The following is a 22,803-nucleotide window of genomic DNA, read 5'->3' on the forward strand; positions in this document are numbered from 1 at the left end:
ATATTTAACTTCTGTTCAGTAACTTATTACAGTTTACTGGTTTAAAACTTTTTGTTAACAGAGTAACTGTTTAAATGCTAAGTTTAGCATATCATCTTGGGAGAAGTAATAGTTTTGAGTTACTCCAGTTGCGATAACAACTTCTGCAAATGCTACATTGAAAATGATTCATGTCAATAGAACTTTGTTCCATGAAAATAATATACAATTAAATGTCATCTCATTAAATATAGAAAGGACAGATCTGCAAGACAAACATTGTTCTAGATCCTTGAATTGTGTTGCTCACTGCATTTAAATCTTAAACTGGAAAACAAAACAGCAGTAAGCTGAAAACAAGTTTCTACCTTGGACTATAAATTGGCCACTATAAGTAACTATAGTAAGATGGAATATATAGATGTGGCTGTTCTGCCAGAATATCGTACCTTCATCTTTCTCCGATGCCTGTTGATGGAATTAAAGTAGGTCCAAAAATCTTAATTTTATTACTTAGATGGTGAATACAACTTCAGAAGAAAGTAACTTCCAAATGCTTTCAACAGATCTTACTTTGTGACAAAAGATTTAAAAAAATGTATTCTGATGGATATTCCTGCTAGGACTTCTTGGAATGTCTCTGACACCCCCCCAGCTTGTTCTCCTTTGGTTATCACAAAACAATGACTTTCCTTCAAACAGGTGGCATTAATTTCCCCAGATCACTGTGTTGGCTCTTTAAGGGATGGAAAGGCTAGCCAAACCTTGCTTTTGGTGTGTAGTTTTCTAAGGTACTTTCTTGGATCAGAATCAGCAACTGGAATGAACTAAGTGGTGTTGGCTTGTGCCAGTGAGACGATCATCATTTCGATAGTATGCCTTTCTGGGAGAGGAGAGCTACCCAACTGGTCCTTGTCGGCATTAAAAGACCACAAGGGAATATGGACATTCTTCAGCTGCCATTTGTATAGCAAAGCTTCAATAGACCAGTCAGAACTGAAGGAAAGAAATGAGAGAGGACTGTTTAGTAATCTTAGTTCACTGCTTATTCTGCTTTCTAAAAAAATACAAACAGCTTAACTACTATCTCCATCACTGACAGTTTTTTGTTTTTTAAACTCTAACCTACCCTCAGAACCTTGAAAGGGCCCCCCTCAAGGACTGAGTTCACAATCCTGTGTTTACAAGGCTAGTGCTCCCAGCCAGCGTGCTGCTCTGAGTCCTAGGTAATAAGATTTTTCTACTATAAACCAAAGTAAAGCTGTGAGCAAAAAGAATCTGGCATGAATAGGATGAGTTACCTTGGCAAAGTCAACACAACAGGGAGGGGAGCATGCACAAACAGCTAAACAGTTATAGTTGAACAGAGCAAGATACTTGTCTGAACACCACAAAAGTCACTTCTTTCCAATGATGCCAACCTTGCCATCCCTGAAGTGATCAATAATACCTAATTTTACTTAAGATGGGATGCCTACAGGAAGTATAACATAAGCTATAGTGTCAAACCAGTTTAACTGCAAACCAACTACTCTAGAAGGCTGTACTTCACAGCTTTGTGAATTTATGAGATTTCAGAAGTTGTCTGAAAATAATCCTTCCCTTAACATGAGAGGCACTAATCCTGACAGGACTATCTAGCGCAAGGGTTTTCCAACAGGGTTGTAATGCTTCAATAGGTCATGAAATTATTAAATGGGGGGTTGCAAGATGTTAGTCTGTTCCCCCAAACACTGCTTCACCTCCAGCATTTATAATTTGTGTTTGATTTATAAGGACTTTACTGGATGAAAGGTGGCACCACAAATACAAAATTTGAGACCCACTGATCTAGTGTGGCTGTCATTAGTTACATGTCTAGTAACCAAAACTTGATAATCTGACTCTGAAGCTTTAAAGGCAAAATACAAATAAATTTATCTTGAGATTACCTTCGAACCTGATATGTAGTCCAGAACTGAGCTTCTGGGTTTCTTTTCATCAAGTAGTACACTGTAGTTATAACATCTTCAAAATCTGCATATAAATTTTAAACAATCTTGTGGTTCTGTCCATACTAAAACATGTCATGGCAAACAAAGGATTAATGATTGGAGTAATTTTAGAAAGCTCAAATCGTCTATGGAGACCTAATTTGGAGCACAGTTCCACAGTAAGTCTTAAAATAGAACTGTTGCATGTAAATTTAAATCTAGGAAGAGTGGTGTTTCAAGTTAGCTCTTAACTTTCAGCAGTATATTCATCCCCTTTAATATTTTCTAATGGTTGCTTTTTTGACCATGACTATGTTCATGGTCATCTATCTTCATGGAATTAATGTGTTTAGAGTCAATCCCAGAAGTGACTTCAAGCGTGCATTATTTGGGAGTTTATTATGGAATGTTGTCTTCGAGTCAGTCACAATTTTTTGCTTCCTTTGAGTTTATCAAATCCTATACTAAACATTTAATGCTTCAGTTTCTCTAACTTGTATGTATTTAAGATATTTGCTTATGAATAGTCACTAACCTCCTGGTTCAAAAAATACATCAGAAGCCAGAATAACATCTACTTCAGGCAGAGAAAGCAGGTTGGGAGATACTTGTCCCCATGTGAGTCCTATAATGTGTACCCCTAGAAGGTTATTTATTCTACAGCTTCGTTCACAGTTCTCCAAGCACTGAGGCAGCTCTTCGGTATCTGACAGTATCACTTCAGCCCCACATTTAGCAGCTACTATACCAGGTAAGCTCACACCTGCTCCAATCTAAACAAAATAAAAAATGTCATTCTCTCGTTCATTACATTTAATATAAAGGATAACTGAAGGTGGAAAGAGCATATTCTCTATCTTGTCTCAAGCTGTTTAATAATGCCATTCTTTAGTAAAATCTACAGCTGCATGTTCACTTTTCCATTGCCCTTGATCAGGAGAAAAATACATTTGTATTGGATTTGCAGTAACAGTAGTACACCACAGATGAAATTTAAAGATGTCCTGAATCTTACCTGTTTCTGTTCTTGTAAATATAGTGAACTGGATGGGATCCTACAGGCTGAAACATGTTATTAACAAAGTCCTGCAGTCCATAGATAAGAAAAACTTTAACAGGAAGTGCCTTCAGTGGCTCAAGTGCTGCTTCCATAAATGAGCCCACAAAAATACCTGCTTTCATTATGGATTTGCTCCTTGGAAAAATATCAAGATACTCAAATGTTTAACCAAAATAACTTGAACTTTTCCATGAATCTTCAAGAATTACCATAGTAATTTTGACATAATTTGGATCAGCAATTAGACCATCTTAAGACACAGGAGAACAAAAAATAAAAAAGCCAAAGGCGCCGACTAGGATAATCTAGAATTATAGTAATACTGAAGAGGAAACAGGAAAAAAAATCCTGTAGCTCACCTAAATTAAAAAAAGAAAACCAAACTGAAATTTAAGATACAGTAATCATAAGCTTATTCATTTTTAAAAGTAATTTTATATGATCAAAATGTTTGTTTCAAAACTATTTTTACCTCCAAAATTCTCTTGCCAGGTAGCATTCTTCTGTGAAACCACAGGTACTGAGCAAGTACCACAGCACAGGGCCAAACATACATGCCATATTGGGAATCCAGTACCTGAAACAATAAGCCCCTTCCAATGATCTTTGGCAGCATCACAAAGCACTTTGAAAGAGGAAGAAATATAAGGCATTACTTTAGCCCTGTTTTGATCACTCATTTTCAGCGGGGTCCTGAGCTACTGCTCTTTTAATTGACCTGTTTTCTGCTCACCTGCAAACAAACTATTTCTCTACAATGAAGTACTGTAAACTATTTTAATAGGGCTAGAGCTTTCCCACATGATTAGCAGAGACTTGCCTCACATTCCGTCTGGTTAACTTTTTTTAGACTAGTAAAGACTTAAGCATCCGGTCTTATGCTTCACCAGTGCAAGTTTGAAATACATCAAGCAATGACAAAGTATCATTTTGCTTTTGGATATTAATCCACAATTTAATGGTATGGTCCTAGAATTTTCACTCAGCTAAGAACAGTAGTCCTACTGTAGCAAGAGAGCACAGGTAAGCACACATTAGAAAGGAAATGCAAGCGTAAAAGGAATGTTAAATTCATATTCTGAAATTTAGCCTAGACTGATTTATTCTTGATTTCACACCATTCTTCCTACAGTTCTAACTCAAGCAAAACTCCTGTTATAAAGTCAATTTGTGCCCAGTTGTGGTGATTCAGTGCATTTTATAGACATAGATAATTGGGTCTTCACAATTTAAAGAAAATGAAGGCCCTCTCTCTGTCTACACAATCAAAATAAATGAGTTTACCATCCTTTGGGATGGAATACTGGTTTTAGCTTATTTATTGCATGGCTTGGAGGAGTCTTATGATGTTCAGTATAAAGGGATAATATGGCTGCATTTCAAAAACAGCTATATTTGGTTGAGTTGTGTAGCCAGGGCTAAGACACTTGTTAAACAGGCAGCTCGCTCACTCAGCTTCTGAACAGTGAGCACTAAATAGGTTTCTTGTTTTCTTAATGCATTTTAATACATGTTTTTACCATTTTAAAAACAAATAATTCAAATTTTTGCAGTAGTTAGAAACCTGGGCTGTGAGTTGTGTTCAAATTTAATGAATGTAAAAAGTGAAATTTAAAAATAACTTATTTGATCGTTACAATCCGTAGATCTCTACGATTCTAAGGACCCAGCAAAAGAAAAGAGTGAATTCTCTGCTAGAGTACAGCTGCACTTAGGTGCCGAACGATTTGTAAAATTTACTTTCAACTTTACTTGAATGTCCTACCCTCCCTTTTTGTTTGTTTTCTAGTAATGCCCAAAGGCCCCAATTTAGGAGAGACCCTCCATATGCTAAGGCGCTGCTCACAGCCATCCTTAAGAATTCTGGTTCCCTACCCAGCCCAGCTTCTGCACCCTCCACCCTCTATGGAGGTGGGCGCTGAGGGCAGGTATACTGTTGGAGGAGCAACCAAACTGAGGGTCGCTAGTCGAGAGAGGGGAGATTGAGTCAGAGTGGGGGTGGAGCAGAGGGATCGGGGCGGCCGGGGCTGGTGCTCCCCGTGGTCGGTCGTAGCCTCAGAGAAAAGCACCACAGGACACTACTAAATTTGGAGCACCCCGGTGCCCTACGCAGCCGCGTGTGCTAAGGACGGTGCTGAAGCTGCTGTGCTTACCATTATTTCTGCTATCAAGAGGCATATTATACAGCTGAATTTATTGGACCGGATAAGCACAAAGGACTCCAGGAAAAGAATGCAAAATCTAGGTCACTCGAAGAAGATCCTGCCCCTGTTTTCCTAGAGTGCTTGGCCCCTGCGCCCGGACTGGGGAGGAAGGAAATCAGGCCCCAGAGCGACCTGAAGGGGAACGGCCATAAATGGATCAGCACCTCAGGGATCAGCACCACCAGCTCTGGATTCGGCTCGTCTCCTTCTTGCTCGTCCTGCTGTCTGGTAAATCTGTACTCCTTGACACTGACCCGCGGAGCCTCTTCGCACATGGGAGCCGCTTCTCTAGGCAGGAGACTGCTGCAGCGCACGCACCCGCCTCTTCCTGCCGGCAACCCTGAGCGGACTGACACCAAAGCAGACCAATCACAGGCAGGGAGGCTTAAGGCTGTCTCTTGCCAAGGTCCAACTACCTCCAGTTGCTTGAGAGAGTCTGAGATCCCGGAGGCTGAAATGGCAAAAAAAAGTCCGCCTCTTTCCTTCCCCGCGTCTCCTACAAGCCTAGGTTTGAGCCGGGTTGGAAGGGACCGTAGGAGTCCAACTAGTTCAACCTCCTGCTCAAAGCAAGACCAACACCAACTCAAATAAATCATCCTTAGCTCCGCCGCGACAAGTGTGAGAAACTTGTGTTGTTTTTTTTTTCCCAGGAGCGGGAGATACAGTTGCCCATGTAAGACAAAACCCCTAATGTTGAGATGAGACTAATATCCAGACATCTGATCACCCGCAGGAGAATACACAGGAGCTAATTTATGGGCTGCTGTCTAGACTCCCCCATCACTTTCCCTTAGAAAAACAGCAAAGATTTAAATTCCAGTGGACATTTGAACGCCAAATCCTGTACCCCTCTCCAGACTAAACCCTCTGAGTTATGGTCATGCTCTCCTTTAAAGTCAATAGGAGATATGCATGCATATGGAATGCAAGATTTGATCTGTAGATTATTGCATCACTGTGGTCCTGATTTTTTCTAGACAATGCAGTGAGGTAGAATGAGTTGTTTATTAGCATATGAGGAACACTGCCCTGAAGAATTTACCATCTCAGTTTCAGAGAGGTAGCTGTATTAGTCTGCATCTTCACAGAACAAAAAAAGCAGCCATGTAGCACTTTAAAGACAAACAGAATAATTTCTTAGGTTATGAGTTTTCATAGGGCAGAAGAAGTGGGTCTGCACCATGAAAGCTCATCACCTAGTAAATTATTTTGGTAGTCTTTAAAGTGTTACATGACTACTTTTTTGTTTTGTTACTCCAGACTAACAGGACTACCTCTCCATGTTAAAGGGAATTCCAGGCAGAGTTCCAAAGGGCATCCAATTGTCTCAAAATGTACCCTGGTTTTCATCATTCCATCCTAACTTGAAATCTCAAATTCCAAAAAAAAAAAAAAACCCACAAAATATGAACCCTGAAAGTGTGTTGTGTGCCACTGAACCAATGGAAACAGTACACTAAACCAGCATTTCCCAAAGTGTGGTCCACAGCCCAGTAACAGTCTTTGGACAATAAATACTGGTCCTTAGAAAATATACAAATGATAGTGCATGATCATATTCATTTGGTGCATTTCCTATTTTCCCATGTAATTAAGGCAATAACATTGTTAGGCACTTAAGTATTTCATATCAAGATTTATATTAGGTGCTATTATTATTGTGAATAAATAATAAACGGTTAAAATGTATGCATTTTTCATTTTTTTTAAAATGTGTTTATATTTTAAGGCCACAAAAAACGGTACTGAAAAAAGAACAGGTTCCCAAGTCTGGGAAGCCCTGCACTGGAGAAGAACCCGCAAGCCCAGGGGCTGCCACAGGTGAACGCTTAGCTGCCAACGTGGGGGATTCCCGGGGCTACAGCCTCTCTCTCTCTCACCCCGGAGAGCCCCGGCCCAGCGTCGGCTGAGTAACCAGCGGGAAGAGCTGGCCGGGCTGCTGAGCACATCTGAGTCGGGGCTGGAGCGCGTGGAGGCGGGGGGGGGGGGAAGAAATCAGAGAGCCCGTGGCGGGAGATGCAGGGAGGGCGCCTGGAGGCGGAAGCTCAGTCCAAACCCCCCGCCTCTGACGTTGCCGCCCCAAGATGGCGGCAAGGACCTCATCTATCCGGGTCCCTCACGACCAATCATGGCCGGGCACTGGCAAGGGCGCGCGGCGGAAGGGAAGGCACTGGCCAATGGGCTCGCGCCGCAAGGCTCGGGGGCGGGCCCCCGGTCAGGCTGAGGTAGAAGCGGCGGCAGGGGTGAAGTTTCTCGAAGCCTGGAGGCCGCGTGATCGGTCCCCGGGCCCTGGCCGGGAGCGCGGCCGGCGACGGAGCCGGGATTCCCTAGCGGTGCCGGCGGTAGCAGCGGCGGGAACTGGGGCCTGGAGCGGAGGCGGCTGTCGGGGCCCGTCCGGGAGCGGAGGAGGTGGCGGGCCCCGGCCCCGGCTCGCCGAGCATGAACCACAAGAGCAAGAAGCGCATCCGGGAGGCGAAGCGCAGCGCCCGGCCCGAGCTGAAGGACTCGCTGGACTGGACCCGCCACAACTACTGCGAGACCTTCCCGCTCAACCCGGCGGCCTGCACGGTGCGGACGGGCCGGGGGCGAGCGCGGGGCTCGGCTCCTGGCGCGCACACCTGGGCGGCGGCGTAGGGTGCTGGCGCCGGGGGACCGGGCGGGCGGCACGTTGCGGCCTCGCCTGGGGGAGGCGGTTCTCGACCAGGCTGAAGTCGGAGCGTGGGGCTGGGGGGCTCCGGTGACGGAGGTGGCCGGGGTGGAACGGGTCCCGGGCTGGGGTGTGGAGCTGCCACCCCAGCGCCGTGTGGGAAGTCGCAGAGGGGAAGCTGGGAGACTTCCCCCACCGGCCCCGCATAGAAAGGGGCACGTGGCCGTGGGGTTCCACAGAGGCAGGCGGAGAGCCGGGCAGTGGTGCGCGGCTGGCCGCATCCTCTGAAGCCATCAGATTATTCCTAGCCAGAAGCGCAGCTGGGACATCTCAAGCACCGAAGTGGCCAAGGCCCCTGGCCCAAGGAGCTTTAGTCTAAATCAGCTGTTCTTAACCTTGGGTGCATTCACCCCATGGGGGTAAATCATCAAAAACACAAATTAAGCACAGGCACCTAAGTGCAACTACTTTATTTTGTCAAACCGATGTACTTATTAAGGTAGTACACTTTACATATTTAATATGCATTTGAAAGTGTATAGTGCCCCCGCCATCTCCATTTTTGATAAGGGTTGCAAGAACATATTTGATTTTTGATAAAGGGTACAACAATACATTTTGAGAATCAAAGGAGTGCAGGCTGCAGTAAAGGTTAAGAACCAACTGGTCTAAATTAACAAGAAGTCCTGTGGCCGCTTTATAGACTAACATATTTGGAGCATAAGCTTTCTTGGGCTTTCTGGTTCGGGTCTTTGCCCATGAAAGCTTATGCTGCAAATATGTTAGTCTATAAAGCGGCCACAGGACTTGTTGTTTGTGCAGATACAGACAAGCCCATCTGATATTTAGTCTAAATTGGGTATCAAACAAAATATGGGAGGGCAAGGACAGGCCAGATTGTGGAAGGAATTTTATATGGATTGCACATTCATCTTGCTCGAAGTAGCTTCCTCCTTATCTTGAGGAGAGAGGGAGGGAGCTCCTGCTGCTGCTCTTCTGTGAACCCTAGGATTCAGATCTGGTGGAGGGCCCCGCAGGCACGTTTTTGCATTTGGAGTATGTGGGATCAGTGGGGGCAGGAACTGCAGATAATGGGCCGTATGTGGGCTGAAAGAAAAAGAGAATGCTTGAAAATGGAAAAGAATTATTGTCACCTCATTAACTGCCCTAGTGTTGCATAGTCTCTGAGAGTTAGCCATGTTAGTCTGTACCTTCACAAAACACAAAAGATGTCCTACAGCACTTTGAAGACTAACAAAGTAATTTATTAGGTAGTGAGCTTTCGTGGGACAGACCAATTTCTTCAGATCTGGAAAATCCTGATAAATGCTAATTGAGACAAAGAAAATTTAATAGAAAGAAAAAATTAGATACAAACTGATAACTTTAGGGTGGGGAGGGAAAAGGGTGCCTCCATGTGGCTATGAACCTGCAGGCATAGCCTCCCCATCACTCCCATTGGCTGTGATTCTTGACCAGTGGGAGCGATGAGGTTGCAGCCTGCAAGCAAATGCGGGGACAGGCCCTCCCTGTGCTGCTTTTCCCAGAGCCTACTTCCTCCTCCCTGCCAGATGGAGCCCGTGGCTGAATCCAGCCAGAGGCTTGGCTGTGTCTGATCTTTGAGCATCGGGGCTTCTTTCCTCTCCCACTGCCCCCTGCATTGGGGCAAGCTTGGGCTTGCTCGGGGCAAGCTGTGGGCCAAATTCAGCCTACAGGCCATAGGTTCCCCATCCCTGACCTCCAGCAGTGAAAAACCAGCAATGGGCAACTAGACTAAGGAGTAGATTGCATGAGTGGCCTTCCTTGATGTCAGTGGACTGCAAGACTCATAACCAAGATGGTTTCCTGGGTGAGACAGGATATGTTTGCTTACTGCACTTGCATACCTAGAATATGTGGAATGTGCCCATTTGGATGCAGAGGAAGTACACAGCTCTTGTAGTTAATGCTGTGTTTGATCAGTACACACCTCACAAGACATGCTCTTGCTTTGCTTCTTAGTCACGTTTTAGTAATTCAGGTAGGAAAAAACTGCACACTGAAACAAGTGGAATCTGATAACCCCTTTCATGATCAACTGTAAACAAAATGTCTCACAGGACACACACAACTCCATTGGCCACCACTGGTATACCCTGTGGAACTAGGGCTGTAGTGTAGTTATGATCTTTGGCACCAGTCTTTAGAAACTTGACCTGTGATATTTACCATAATTTGTACTACATTGTGGCTCTCTTTCCCATCTATTTCCTGATTTTACAGGATAATGTGGAAAGGGCAGACGCACTCCACTTATCAGTGGAAGAATTTGTTGAGCGATATGAAAAGCCTTATAAGCCTGTCGTCCTGTTGAATGCTCAGATGGGATGGTCTGCCCAAGAGAAGTGGACTCTAGAACGCCTGAAGCGCAAGTACAGAAACCAGAAATTCAAGTGCGGTGAGGACAATGACGGGTACTCTGTGAAGATGAAGATGAAATATTACATTGAGTATATGGAGATTACACGTGATGACAGTCCCCTTTACATCTTTGACAGCAGCTATGGAGAGCATCCTAAGCGTAGGAAACTCCTGGAAGACTACAAAGTGCCCAAGTTCTTCACAGATGACCTATTTCAATATGCAGGAGAGAAACGCAGACCACCTTATAGGTACAAAATTTCCATGTTACTTTGATTTACAAATATCTCAAGATTATCCTGCAGATGTAGACTAGAGAGGATCAGGAAGAACTCCTGGGTTCTGTTACCAGCTCTTTACTAAGTGACATTGAACCTGTTGATCTGTGCCTCAGTTTCCTCATTTGTAAAATGAGAAGACTGCCCAATGCAGGGCTATGTTGTTTGTGCTGTAAAGGGCCTGTGAATTTACAAATTATGTTTCTGGGGTCAAGCTTACTATTAGGCTTTCAGTGAGATTTTGGTAGTGCTTACACTAGGTAAAAACATTTATGTACCCTTTGTGTAATGTTAAACTAGCAATTGCTATAGTCAGTACTTTTCTGCCAAGTCTGCTTCTGGTGCCCAAAGAGAAATACATAAAGATCCATGTTAATTTTAAGGTGTGGTAGGGAATGGAAACATGCTTGCTTAATGGAAAAGTTAATAGAAGACGATATTTTTTTAATATGCCTGAATGTGTTTTCTCCTATGTACAGATGGTTTGTAATGGGCCCACCTCGATCAGGAACAGGAATTCATATTGATCCTCTGGGAACTAGTGCTTGGAATGCCTTAGTCCACGGACATAAGCGCTGGTGCCTCTTCCCTACTAGTACTCCCAGAGAGTTGATCAAAGTAACACGGGAAGAAGGAGGGAACCAGCAGGATGAGGCAATCACTTGGTTCAGTATCATATACCCTAGGACACAGCTCCCCACCTGGCCTCCTGAATTCAAACCCCTGGAAATTGTGCAAAAACCCGGCGAAACTGTATTTGTACCAGGTATGTGTGGGTGTCTCCAATGGAAATCTGTAATGGTATGGGAGAACGCACATTAAAATGTATCCTTGTTGAGAAGGCATCTAAGCTTTTTCATATGGTTCTCGTTCTCAAAAACTGTATACTATAGAACATTGTTTCAAACCATTTTGTGCTACCCTTTGAAAATCTAAAACATAAATACTATGTATGGTCCCTTGTTACAGGGCATTGATGACATAACAAGTAGAGCATGAGACATACAACATGTTGTGTTCTTGGAAGCTGATCCTGAACTAAACTATATAGTGAGGAAATAATCAAAGCATGGAAAAATAGAGACCTTTTGAAAACCAGTAACTTTCTCTCATTTTCTTTCTTGCATTATGAACTGTGTAACAAGTGACAGAATTTGTGAGTAGTAACAGAGAGGTGTGAGGAAAGAGTCATGCAAAAGTGCACACCAACCCAATCTATCATCTTGATTCCATGACTTCAGTTTCAAATGCAAGATTATGTTTGAGCTTCTAAAAGCATCTCTATTAAAAGGGTATAGCATTTCTGGGAAATTGCAGAGTTCCACATAGAGGGCAATTTGACTCTGGAATATTCTCATTGGTCCCTGACTTGCTATGTGACATTAAGCAAATCCTGTACCTTCCCCCTCAATGCCTGTTTACCTTTCTGTAAAATGAGGTTGATTATTACAAGAGAATGCAAACATGAAATCATCGTGGCAGTTTGTGCCTTTTTATTATGTCTTCAGTTAAGAGCATTATTAGTTTCCATCATAAACTTTGGCTTTATTTTTTTTTAATGGGATTGCAGCACGATCATATGAACCTTAGTCTCTCCCTTTTATGGGGAGAAAAAAACCACCCCAAACTTTATTAAAAAGTAGTGGAATTCTTCAAGTTAAACTTTTAAGGATGAAAACTGATCTGCAGTTAGATATTCGGCCTTTGTGCAGCTTGGGTCACAGTGGTATTTGCAACTAAGCAAGCTTTCAGCAAGACAGGTGCTCAGAAATGCTAATTAACCAAACATGAAGATTTGACTTGGAGTATCCTGAAAGGTTCAAGTTCAGTAACAGAAGAGTACAGCACTGAGGCAAATGATTACAGCTTTCAAATAGGGGCTTATGTCTAGGGGAAATACTGAAATAAAAACTAGGAAACCAGCCTGCATGCAGCCTTCTTTATACTGCTTTAGCTAAGTGTGTTTGGGAGCTGTCATCCTATGAGGAAGACATCAGAGTGTGAGTGGAGTGACTCCCTAGAATGAAAATGTGACAGTCAGGGTCCAGAAACTCTAAAGAAGGACAGAAAGTTTAAATCCCTAACAGGAGTAGTTGAACAAGCTGATTGCATACTCTTGCCATACTATAAAAATATATAAGAAAGACCCTATACAAAGGCTGAGAGCTGTACAGATTTATGAATTACTTTTTTACATGTGCATGCACGCATGGGCTCTACTAGCTATTGCTGAGTCTGTCTGAGAGGAGAGGCTATTCCAGTGGTTAGAGCCCTGGCTTGGGACTCAAAAGCTGAACTTGATTCTTTCTGCTCCGCCACAGAGACTGTTTGCTTTAGGTAAGCCACTTACTGCCAGTGCTTCAGATTCCTATCTGTAACACATCAGTGGAGTGTTGAGGGCAAATGCATTGAAGGTTCCAAGATGCTCAGATAGTTAGGCAACAGGGACCACATAAGTACCTTATATAGATGTATCTACAATACTTTAGCTAAATAATACAAGGAAGCGTATCTAAAAGTTGCTCTTGCATTGCATTTTGTAGGTGGCTGGTGGCACGTAGTTCTTAATCTCGATACAACCATTGCCATCACACAGAACTTTGCCAGCTGTACCAACTTCCCTGTGGTATGGCACAAGACAGTAAGAGGAAGGCCAAAATTATCAAGGAAGTGGTACAGGTAATGGTGCAGTACATTATGTTCATATTTCTGATTTCTAGGCAGTTGAGGGGATAGCCCAAACACTTTCAAAACATGACACACAGCTGGAGTAGCACTAACCATAAATACTCATGTACAGCTTTCCTGGGGGGAAAACACCTGGTGTCATTTTAAAGACCATTCTCTCACCTGTGAGTTTAGTCTTGCTGTGTGGAGAAGCAGCTAATATCTCTTGTGGAGCTGACATGATGAGTTCAAGTGATATCCATAAAAGTGATAGGATGCACTCTGAAAATTCTTTGCCCAGCATGATAAATTGTAGAGACAGTATGTAATTAAAATAATGCTCTAATTCAGGGATTACCAAAATGTGTTCTGCTGGGGCTGTGTGAGTTTGCTCCATTAGTTATGTCACAGGTTTTGTTTTGTGGTTTTTGTTTTGTTTTGTTTTGTTTTGTTTTTTTTGTTTTTTTTAAAAAAAAGCTACATGAACCAATATGCTGGGAGTTGCTTCTCTAAGAATTTAGTCTTGGTAAAAGGATTTGTATTGGTACTCATGGGCTATGTCTGTGCAGCAGCGATCTGTTGACAGAAGTCACTGTCGGAAGAGATCTTCTGACAAAACTTGTCGAGATACTGAGTCCACGTGCAAAAGCAGACCGAAAAAGCGATCTGCTCTGTCGACAGAGTGGCTGGACTGCTCTGCCCACTCCTGACAGAGCAGCTGATCACAAGCACAGTAGATGGGGCTGCCCAGTGACCCAGGAGCCCTGTTTGACAGAGGGCCCTCCCTCCCCCCAGTGTCCACATGGATTTTTTTGTTGACAGATTCTGTCAAGAAATGTGTTCTGCCTTTTGGTGGGGAGAGGCAGAAGTCTTCCAACACAAGTGCTGAGTTCTGTCGACAGTATCAACAGAATGCATTTTTAGTGTGGAGACACTGCAGGTTTTGTCAACAAAACACCTGTGTTTCTCTCTCTCCCCACGTGCGCGCGCGCGCACACACACCCACACCCCTAGTCATGGAGATGGGAGTCCTCTGTCCCCTAATAAGAGTGAATCTTTTTCCCTGATCTACAGAGATGATTACTATGGTGAGAGTATGTTATTTTCTCTTCCCATGCCCACTCTGATCTCCGCAGAGACTGCCAACAATGAGTCTAATTGTGGTGTTTTTGTGACATGGACACTGCTCTTGTGGGAGCAGCTGAGATTCTGCCAACTAGTCATCTGATAACAATGTTGGGTACTATTGAAGTGGTTCTTGTTTATTCATGTAATCTGAAAGTGATGGTTTAATATGCTTATTTGTGGAGCTATCCCAAGCCCAAATCCAATATCTTCTAGAAACTTTTTAAATTCAAGGTATTTTTCTCACCAGTAGCCTCTGAATATAAGCACAGCTTATTCTAACTACTTCTGAAAAAAGCAACTCAGTGGTTGCCACTAATAAGGTCCTGCTGAAAGGAAGATGGAATTGACATTAGATATTACTGCCCTCTCTTTTGATGACCTGTGTTTAAAATGTAAATTTAGGGTCAAATAATTATGGCAACTGTATAAAAAGCCATCGGAGCTAGAGTGCATAAAGTGCTGGCTGATGCACCTGTTTAGTGAACCATTACCGTGTTAGTGCAAGAGCAATGGGTGATGAACAGATTTTTGTGGTGTATGCTAACATAAAATAAAAGCAAAGACATTTCATTGTTTCTCAGTATGTGTTCTACATGCTGATCATGATATTTGTATTTAGGATCCTAAAACAGGAGCATCCTGAACTGGCAGTGTTGGCTGATTCAGTTGATCTACAAGAATCAACAGGTATTGCTTCTGATAGTTCGAGTGATTCCTCCAGTTCCTCTAGCTCCAGCTCTTCAGACTCTGATTCAGAGGTAAGGATTACCACTGCAGATGACCCTTATCCCATGACTGCACTACTCTTTTTTCAATCAGTTGTGAAAGATTTGTCTCTGTTTAGGGGGGAAAAAGATCTCCTTAATTTTCCATTCAGGTGGATTTGAAGGTAATAGTTGAATGCAGAAGAGGGAGACAAATGTATGCGAGCATAAAAGAAAGTACTGGACCATGGGGTGCGTCTTGGTTAGAGCTTTAGACTTCTGTGAGGGGTTGCCCACTCCATAACACACTTGGATTTATGAGATGGTCCTGATTCTCTTTTCTCTTCTATATTTTTTTTGCTCAGCATGCTTGGTAAAAGAAGCAGCACAATCATCTCATGGCTCCACTGGCTTTCCATTTTTGTTTTGGCATCCAGCTCTTTGCAGATCGTCCCTTTCTTTTAAGTCCCACATGGATGTACCTCATCTTCTTTGAGACCTTTTGAGAATGGACGCATGTAGGCCCTGCCTCCTAGTCTCCCCATGCAGTCTTCAAGTTCCAATACCTGGGAACATCCTCCAAACTTTATTTACCTGCTACTCCGTAGCTGTATTAACTGACTCTTACAAAATTTTGTAACTAATTCTCTAAGGTGTTCAGAGAAACAGGAATAAGAGACTTGCTAAAAGTTCTTAGTGTTAAAGTAAGTTTGAGTTCCCACCAACTCTTGAAGCCTTTGAGAAAATTAATTGGTTTGGTACTTGCATAGCACCTTTCACCTGAGGCTCTTTACAAACCTGTATCTATCCTTAAGTAGACAAGTAAAACTAGGGTTATTTTACAGATGGGCAGCAAGGACACAGAGCTAGGGTCAAGATTTTTTTTTTTTCTTTTTCAGAAATGACTATTTTGTTTTCCCAGTTTGAGACAAATTGTGACTTATCAGAAAGTGCTGAGTACTCAGTCTGAAAATCAGGGGCCTTCAGATACCTGATTGGAGTATCTGAAAATCTTAGGCCAGCGTTTTCCCAAAATGTGGTCCGTGGCCCAGTACCAGCCCTTGGGAGAGGGGTGTCCTTAAAAAAAAAAAAAAAAAAAAAATCACGGACAATCCTATTAATTTGGTACACTTCATATTTTCCTGCACAATTAAGGTAATAACAATAAGTTAGGCACTTTAATATAAATCTTTATATAAAATACTTATGTAATATTCAATGTATTAGTGTGAGTAAATAATCTGAATTTATTCATTTTTCATTCTTTTTTTAATGCGTTTATATTTTTAGGCTGCAAAAAAAGGTACTGGGGGAAAAAAGGGTCCCAACTGTATAAAGTTTGGGAAACCCTGTTTGAGGCTATGTGTAGTGCAGTGAGTGGCAGAACAGAAACAGATGTAGAAGTCCTAGTTTTTAGTCCCTTACTCTAAACTTGTTACCTGGCATAGAAATGATGCATGTTCCTACCCAGAGCATCATAAGAACTTCTCTGAGTGTACTAGCAGAGATGTGATTCCCTGTTGGGATCTTCTGAGTGATATCTGAAGGATTGTATTTCCCTGCATTTACTTTATTTTCTCTATCTGTTTTTAGTGTGATTCTGGCTCAGAAACTGAAGGAGTGATGCATAGAAGGAAAAAGAGGAGAACTTGTAGCATGATGGGTAATGGTGACACTACCTCTCAAGATGACTGTGTGAGCAAAGAGCGCAGCTCTTCCAGGTAATCAGATGTGACAGCTCTTCTTGTTTCCAAATAAGATATTTTAAGATGCAGATGGTAGGGTTAGGTTATACTGTTCCATCATGCATTGTCGGGGGGGCGGGTTGACGATAAGGGTGCTGCCTAGGTTGTGAAACAGCTTGCCACTGATATCCTTTTTCCTCCCCTCTCCAATTCTAAATACTTTGGCTTGTTCCAAACAGGAACTTAAGATCTGCTCTCTTAAAAAAAAAAAAAAAAAAAAAATCCATAGAGAAATTTTACATGATTTAATAAACAGTTTTATGACTTTCTCCTCATCTTTTTTGATATATAGAAGGAATGCTCTAATTGGTGGGGGTGACCATGGAGCAGTGGCACATCATGTGGAGCATGCAGAATATCACATTCTCTGCTCACTGAGGAGCATAATTTTTGGTAAACTAGCAAGGAGAGGAATGACAAACAGAGGACAGGGCTTGATCGTCTGATTGCCCAAACTGAAAAGCTTCAAGCAACTGTATACTTGGTTCTTCATACTTTTATTCTGCCTACTAATCTACTTTTTGTGAGAGAATGGATTATGAGCTTCATTCTAAAGCTTGTTTTAACACTTTAATAAAAAAAAAAAAAAAAAGCTTTGCTCAAAACTGAGATCTTAGCTGTTTTGAGGAGGGAGACACTTTTAAATAAATTACAGCAGAATTTCAGCCTTTCACCTGAATCTATTGGGATAAGTTTCTTTGTCCCATCTATGGACACCAAGGAAAGGAGGATTGGAAAATGTTAGGCATTTGGGAGATATTTACTACCAAAAAGCTCTGGCAAATGCTGGATTTCTATACCATCCTCCTTCTTAGTAGTTGTCCCTGATTCCTTTGCGTAGAAGAGACAGTTTAAGCACACTAAGACACCATCCACCTCATGTTCATTTATGCCTCCTCTAATTCATCACAGACCCTGAGGTTGCTCTAAATCTGTCATGAATTTGCACACTCTGTGGTGAATTAGTAGAAAGATGCACATATTACTGACCCAGCTGGAGCAGCCTTGTTCACTAGACAGTCTTTTGGTGTTATATAGCTATCACTTTCAGAGATACAGCACTCAACTTCTCCTGTCTGAGTTGTATTTAGGTCATGTGGAATTGAGTCAAAACACCAAACACTCCTTAAATGTTTGGAATTGACTGACTTAGCATCTAACTTTCCAGCTGGGGTTCTAATCACCTTTTATGACAGTCTGTTTCAGTCCTAGCAGCCAGTTCTGACTTCAGACTGAGAATTAGCAGCAAAAGTTAATGAATACAGGTCTCTCAGAATAGCAGGCTGTATTGCAAAGCTCCATCCTTTTTGAATTTTATTCAGTCTGTTGCAAGGAAAATGTTTCTTTTAATATTTGATATATATTACAAAAGACTAATCTTGTCTAAAAGCCCCTCTGTTCCTCAGATGTCTCTTCCAGATTTGCCTATGTTGCAGCTCATGCTTTGCTTGTTACCCTTAGACGATGATGTAGTACTGGCTCGGTGGGGGGTTTCTGCTGCAGGTGTTGACATTTTTCTGAGGAATTCAGTCCACATAAGCAGAATTTTTTCCAAGCCTTTTAAAGCATAGCTGCAGCTCTGTATAAACAACAACACAAAACCCTTGGTCCTTGAACATTTTTCCTCTGTCACAACTCAGACAGTAGTATTCTACTTATTATCATGATAGACAGTTGTAATTTTTTTTTTCTTGGCAGGATTAGGGAATCTTGTGGAAGTCGTGCTCACCCCTGAGAGATAACAAGAACGGTCTAGAGACAGCTGCCATTGAAGCTCCATTAACAGTCAGCTCTGTTCTGCCCCTCAGCTTCTGTCTACTTTCATGGTCCTTCTCAAGTCTTCACCACTGCTACTTTGATCCAAATGCCTGTTATCCATCACATGCTGACAAAAGATGACTCCATGTTGACTAATGAGGGGGAACTCCCAAGTCTAAATTACTGTGCAATGCTTAGTGTCCTTCTGTGCCCCAAAACAAGTGCGCTACATGACCAGGAAATAACTCGGCTCTGGGCAAGGATATGCCAAGTGTCTTACAGTTCAAGAAGTTGGCAAGGAAAAGAGTGTGTTTTTAAAGAACTTTTTTAAAACCAGCAGTTACATCCCAAAACCTACTGTGCTTTGACATTGTCACGTTTATATATACTGCATGCACCAAAGTTAAAAGAGAGGATCTCAGCAACTTTGCTCTAGAGTCAACACAGACATCCAGTGGATGGTGTACTGGAAGGAAGACCAACTCTATTATGTACTCTGAATGCTAAGGTGACTTCAAGTGACTAGCAATGGCTACCTGTGGGAACCACGTTTTGTAGTCATATTAATCACCTAAATAGTTTAGATGAATACAGGTCTCTCAGAATAGCAGGCTGTATTGCAAAGCTCCATCCTTTTTGAATTTTATTCAGTCTGTTGCAAGGAAAATGTTTCTTTTAATATTTGATATATATATTACAAAAGAATAATCTTGTCTAAAAGCCCTTAACCAGCAATGATCATACATACTTATGCTTGGTATTTGACATATTAAGTATAAAAAGATGAAATGGCACCTGGGTGTAGTACTGGGGCTTGAAGGAACAAGAGCTGTGTGGCTTCTTGTATAGTAGAAGTCACTGGCTACCCACAGTTATCCATCAACCTTAGTTATAGGGAGAAATCTTTTCTAACGAGATTAGACTATATTCAGCCCGAGCTAGCTGTTTCTCAGGTTGGGTGTTCAGGAGCTTTGCAGCACTTGCTCTAGGATCCATAAAAGATTAAAGCCGGGGGGGGGGCGGGGGGTTGGGTTATTCTGTCTTCAGCAGTTTAAAATAACATGATGCTTGGGTTCCCAGTGGTATTGTGCCAAGATAAACTCTCATCCACAAGCAATCTACTAAGATGGGCCTGGGCATTAGTTTTCCCATAACCTGCTCCCAGCATCTGAGAGCAGGTCTACACTAAACCTGAAAGTTGATCCTTGATGTGCAATTCCAGCTTCAGCAATTGCACAGCTTGAATTGATTTATCTAGGGTCGGTTTATCTGGCTAGCCTCACAAAGGGAGGCCAACACAGGAGCAACTCTCTTGATGGACTCCCTTGCTCCTTGTGATGAGTAGAGGGGTCGACTGTCCAGCCCTGATAGTTCAATTGTGCACATCCCCTCTAGATGCACAAAATTGAACCCTGGAAGACTGATCCTGACCAGGTCAATCTCCTGGGAAGTGTAGATGTACCCTCAGAAGCTATGCAAGGGGGAGGGAAAGGAATACCCATTTTTCCTCTGTTAAAAAAATACTGACCCTAAGAGCAAGCTAATTGTGCTGTTTCTCTTTCACCTTTCTAAGCTCTAACAGACAGTGGATGTGCTTCATTTCAGTCTCACTTTTAGGCTGAGGGAACTAAAAAAAAAAGCAGTGCACTGTCTCCCATGTAAGTCACATTGCCTGGGCACTAGAGAAGAGGTCTTCAGTCTGTGGGGCCTACCCTCTGAAGGAGTGCAGAGGAATGTTCAGGTGGTTGTGGCTGGGGCCTGCAACAGGCCTTGCAGGGTGGAGAACTGCTTAGCTCTGCTCCTGACCCACAGCTGCAGGCTTCCATCCACTCCTGTCCTGCCCCATCCACACCATTGGCTTCTGTACATCTGTTTGCAGCCCCCTTCTTCCAGAACTCAAGCCATAGCCAGCTCTGTGGAGGGGAATGTGGACAGGGATTGGGGGATGAGGTAGAAAACTTGGGGACCCCTGCACTAATAGCTGAATTAAAATGCAAATTGGCAGCCTCAACTGTGAATTACCTGTATACAGTGTATTAAAGGAGACTCCCTCAATGCTAGTTTTTAACACTGTCCTTTACTGGTTGTGTTGACTCTCCTATCTCAGGATACGATCCAGTCTGTTATAAAGTGAGTCCTGCTTACTATCCTGTTCATCAGCAGTACAGACCATTGTGTGCCAGTCTCCTTTGTGCTAGTCACTTTCCTGTAGCAGAGAAGTGGGAGTGAGTTCGGGGGTGTGAGGCAGGCGGCTCATCAGTAACATCCCTAAGGAGGGAATCCAAGGCTATGGAAAACAAATGTACAGACTTTCCTCAGAACTGCTGCAGTTTCGTTGCCAGGCACTCTTAGTTAAGGCTGTCTGGATCTAAAGCCAGGCTTGGGTCAAAACATCCAGCTTCCGTGGCCAACAATGTCTATAGTTTGCCTAGCTCACAGGGCACGTTGGCAGCTAGCCCAGGGCCTGCTGCAGGCTAGCTTCATAACACGGAGCAGGCTGCAGCTGCTGCGTCTAGGAGCTGTGGTGGCTACAGACTGAGATAGATAGCCCCCTCCTAAGGGCATGGGAATTATACAGTGGTACTATAAAGTTCTCAGCGCTATGGTTTGGCCATTACCTGGTTCCTGAGGTCATCCTCTTCAGCATGGTTACAGCTGTGTCTCATCGTAATATTTTATTATATGAAAGATATATGGGCCTGCACCCTTGAAGTCTGACATGGGGAAACCAGCCTGCCTCCCCCTGCCAAGAAGGTTGCTCCTTTTCGAGCAATATCACCGTCTGGTGCTTCAGAGTACAGAGCATTCACCAAGCCTGCAACAGATCATTGGTGTGACAATAAAGTTGTCATTTAAAACAGTCTCCTTGTATTGAGTGGTCTATACAGTAACATTTGAAACTAGCAATGGGAAAGGTAATGTCTGTTTACAATTGTTGACTTCCTCAAAGCCATCCTTTGCCTCACTTGAAGCAATGATTCTATTCAGGTAGCTTGGTATAGGGCTTGGGATTCTGAACTACAGGTGTTCAGGAATGTTCATTGGAACAGGCTGTCTTTGCATAGAGGTATATTTCGTTTGAAAATTTTGTTGGGAAGGTTTCTCAACTCTAGGATGGTATTTCTACTCAAAGCTAGAGTCAGGTCCAGAATAGCTGAAGTACTCACCTGTAATGCAGGAGGCCTAAGTGTTTCTGCTCTGCCTGACTGAGAATATGAATGTGGGTGTCCTGCTTCCCAGGTGTGTGTCTAACCACATGCTGAGAGCACAAACATGCTGCTGAATGTCACAATATATACAAAGTGAAATAGCTTCAGCAGTAGCAGAGCAAGAGAAAGGGACTGACTAATCTGGAGAGTGAAATTCACAAATATTGCACTGGAGGTGCTACAGGCAACCATATTCAGGACTGCTGCCTCTCTGCTTGGTGTCATAGCTACAAAATGGTAATATGTATCTTGCGGGGTTCTTGTGAACTTAGGTTGAATTAATGTTTCTAAAACACCTTGATCCTTCTGCAAAATGTGTTACAAATGACTTAATGTGACTAAGCTCCTAGTAAGTGGAGTAGCCACTGCTTTTGAAACGTGCTAGCTCCTCACTAAAGTGCTGGGGTCAGAAAGGCCTTGTGCTTTCAGGCATTTGCTCAGTGATAACTTTTGCAGTGTCCACTTCAAAAACCAATTCATGCAATGTGAACTGTCAAAAGTAGAGGTAGGTTTCACTGAACTCAGATAAAAATGTATTGGTGCTTAAACTTGTTGCATTGGGATTCCAGCTATGCTACTGCATGTCAGCTTTGCTGATGTCCCTTCCTTCCATTCGGTCAACAAACATCTGAAACCAAGTGCTGGTTTTCTACTTGTTCAGTTGCTGCTGTGAAACAGTTGCATCCCATGTTCATCTCTTCCCTTGCTCCAGGCTATAGCAAGTGGTGAAATCTTGTCTGAACCACAGCTATGGTTGCTCATTTCTTTGAAAATACCTGATCAATCCACATACAGCAGAGGGAGCCTGCGGCTTCCAAGAAGCCAGTACTGGCGTCCCTTCCACCTTTCTCTGTGTTCAGCTCTCCCAGCTGAGAGTTGTCTGAATACCTAGCCATCCTATGGGTCAGATGAGTGGCACTGTGACACCTCTGTGCTGGCTGGACTCCCTGAGACAGCGGTGTGTGGTCCTTTTGGCAGGGGTGCTGGAGCCTGCTGATTCATTTGACAGTTACAAGGCCTATCACTGCCACTAATGGCTTTTATCCATCCT

The 22,803-nt window shown here is 42.9% G+C and overlaps 2 protein-coding genes across 4 annotated transcripts in view; one reads left to right on the forward strand and one right to left on the reverse strand.

Annotated features, from left to right (window-relative positions):
• Positions 1–97: 97 nt before the first annotated feature.
• METTL23 (methyltransferase 23, arginine) overlaps positions 98–22,803 on the reverse strand; it is a 32,282-nt gene continuing 9,576 nt past the window's right edge. The window contains exons 2-6 of one of the 3 annotated variants that reach the window (XM_075014938.1): positions 5,381–5,667; positions 3,485–3,589; positions 2,488–2,725; positions 1,911–1,995; positions 98–975 (exon numbers count right to left, since the gene is read on the reverse strand). In XM_075014938.1, coding sequence (XP_074871039.1) covers positions 807–975; positions 1,911–1,995; positions 2,488–2,725; positions 3,485–3,589; positions 5,381–5,491 — 708 coding nt within the window. In that variant the 5' untranslated portion in view covers positions 5,492–5,667 and the 3' untranslated portion in view covers positions 98–806. Of the gene's footprint in view, positions 976–1,910; positions 1,996–2,487; positions 2,726–3,484; positions 3,590–5,165; positions 5,354–5,380; positions 5,668–22,803 lie in introns of those variants that run through there. The other 2 variants (XM_075014939.1, XM_075014940.1) reach the window with 2 other exon arrangements.
• Positions 7,345–21,403, forward strand: JMJD6 (jumonji domain containing 6, arginine demethylase and lysine hydroxylase). Its single transcript, XM_075014935.1, has 7 exons — positions 7,345–7,784; positions 10,126–10,514; positions 11,021–11,307; positions 13,085–13,220; positions 14,956–15,094; positions 16,634–16,761; positions 18,484–21,403. Exons 1-7 carry the CDS (start codon positions 7,656–7,658, stop codon positions 18,518–18,520), a joined length of 1,245 nt encoding a protein of 414 aa, XP_074871036.1. The 5' UTR covers positions 7,345–7,655; the 3' UTR covers positions 18,521–21,403.

Source organism: Carettochelys insculpta, chromosome 20 (assembly GCF_033958435.1).
Source record: "Carettochelys insculpta isolate YL-2023 chromosome 20, ASM3395843v1, whole genome shotgun sequence".
Classification (NCBI taxonomy): domain Eukaryota; kingdom Metazoa; phylum Chordata; order Testudines; family Carettochelyidae; genus Carettochelys; species Carettochelys insculpta.

Excerpts from the sequence above, each read along its gene's own strand:
- JMJD6 (XM_075014935.1), top strand. The coding sequence starts at position 7,656 with ATGAACCACAAGAGCAAGAAGCGCATCCGGGAGGCGAAGCGCAGCGCC. Across the intron at positions 7,785-10,125 it reads TCAACCCGGCGGCCTGCACG|GATAATGTGGAAAGGGCAGA; the intron begins GTGCGGACGGGC and ends CTGATTTTACAG. Across the intron at positions 16,762-18,483 it reads AAAGAGCGCAGCTCTTCCAG|GATTAGGGAATCTTGTGGAA; the intron begins GTAATCAGATGT and ends TTTTCTTGGCAG.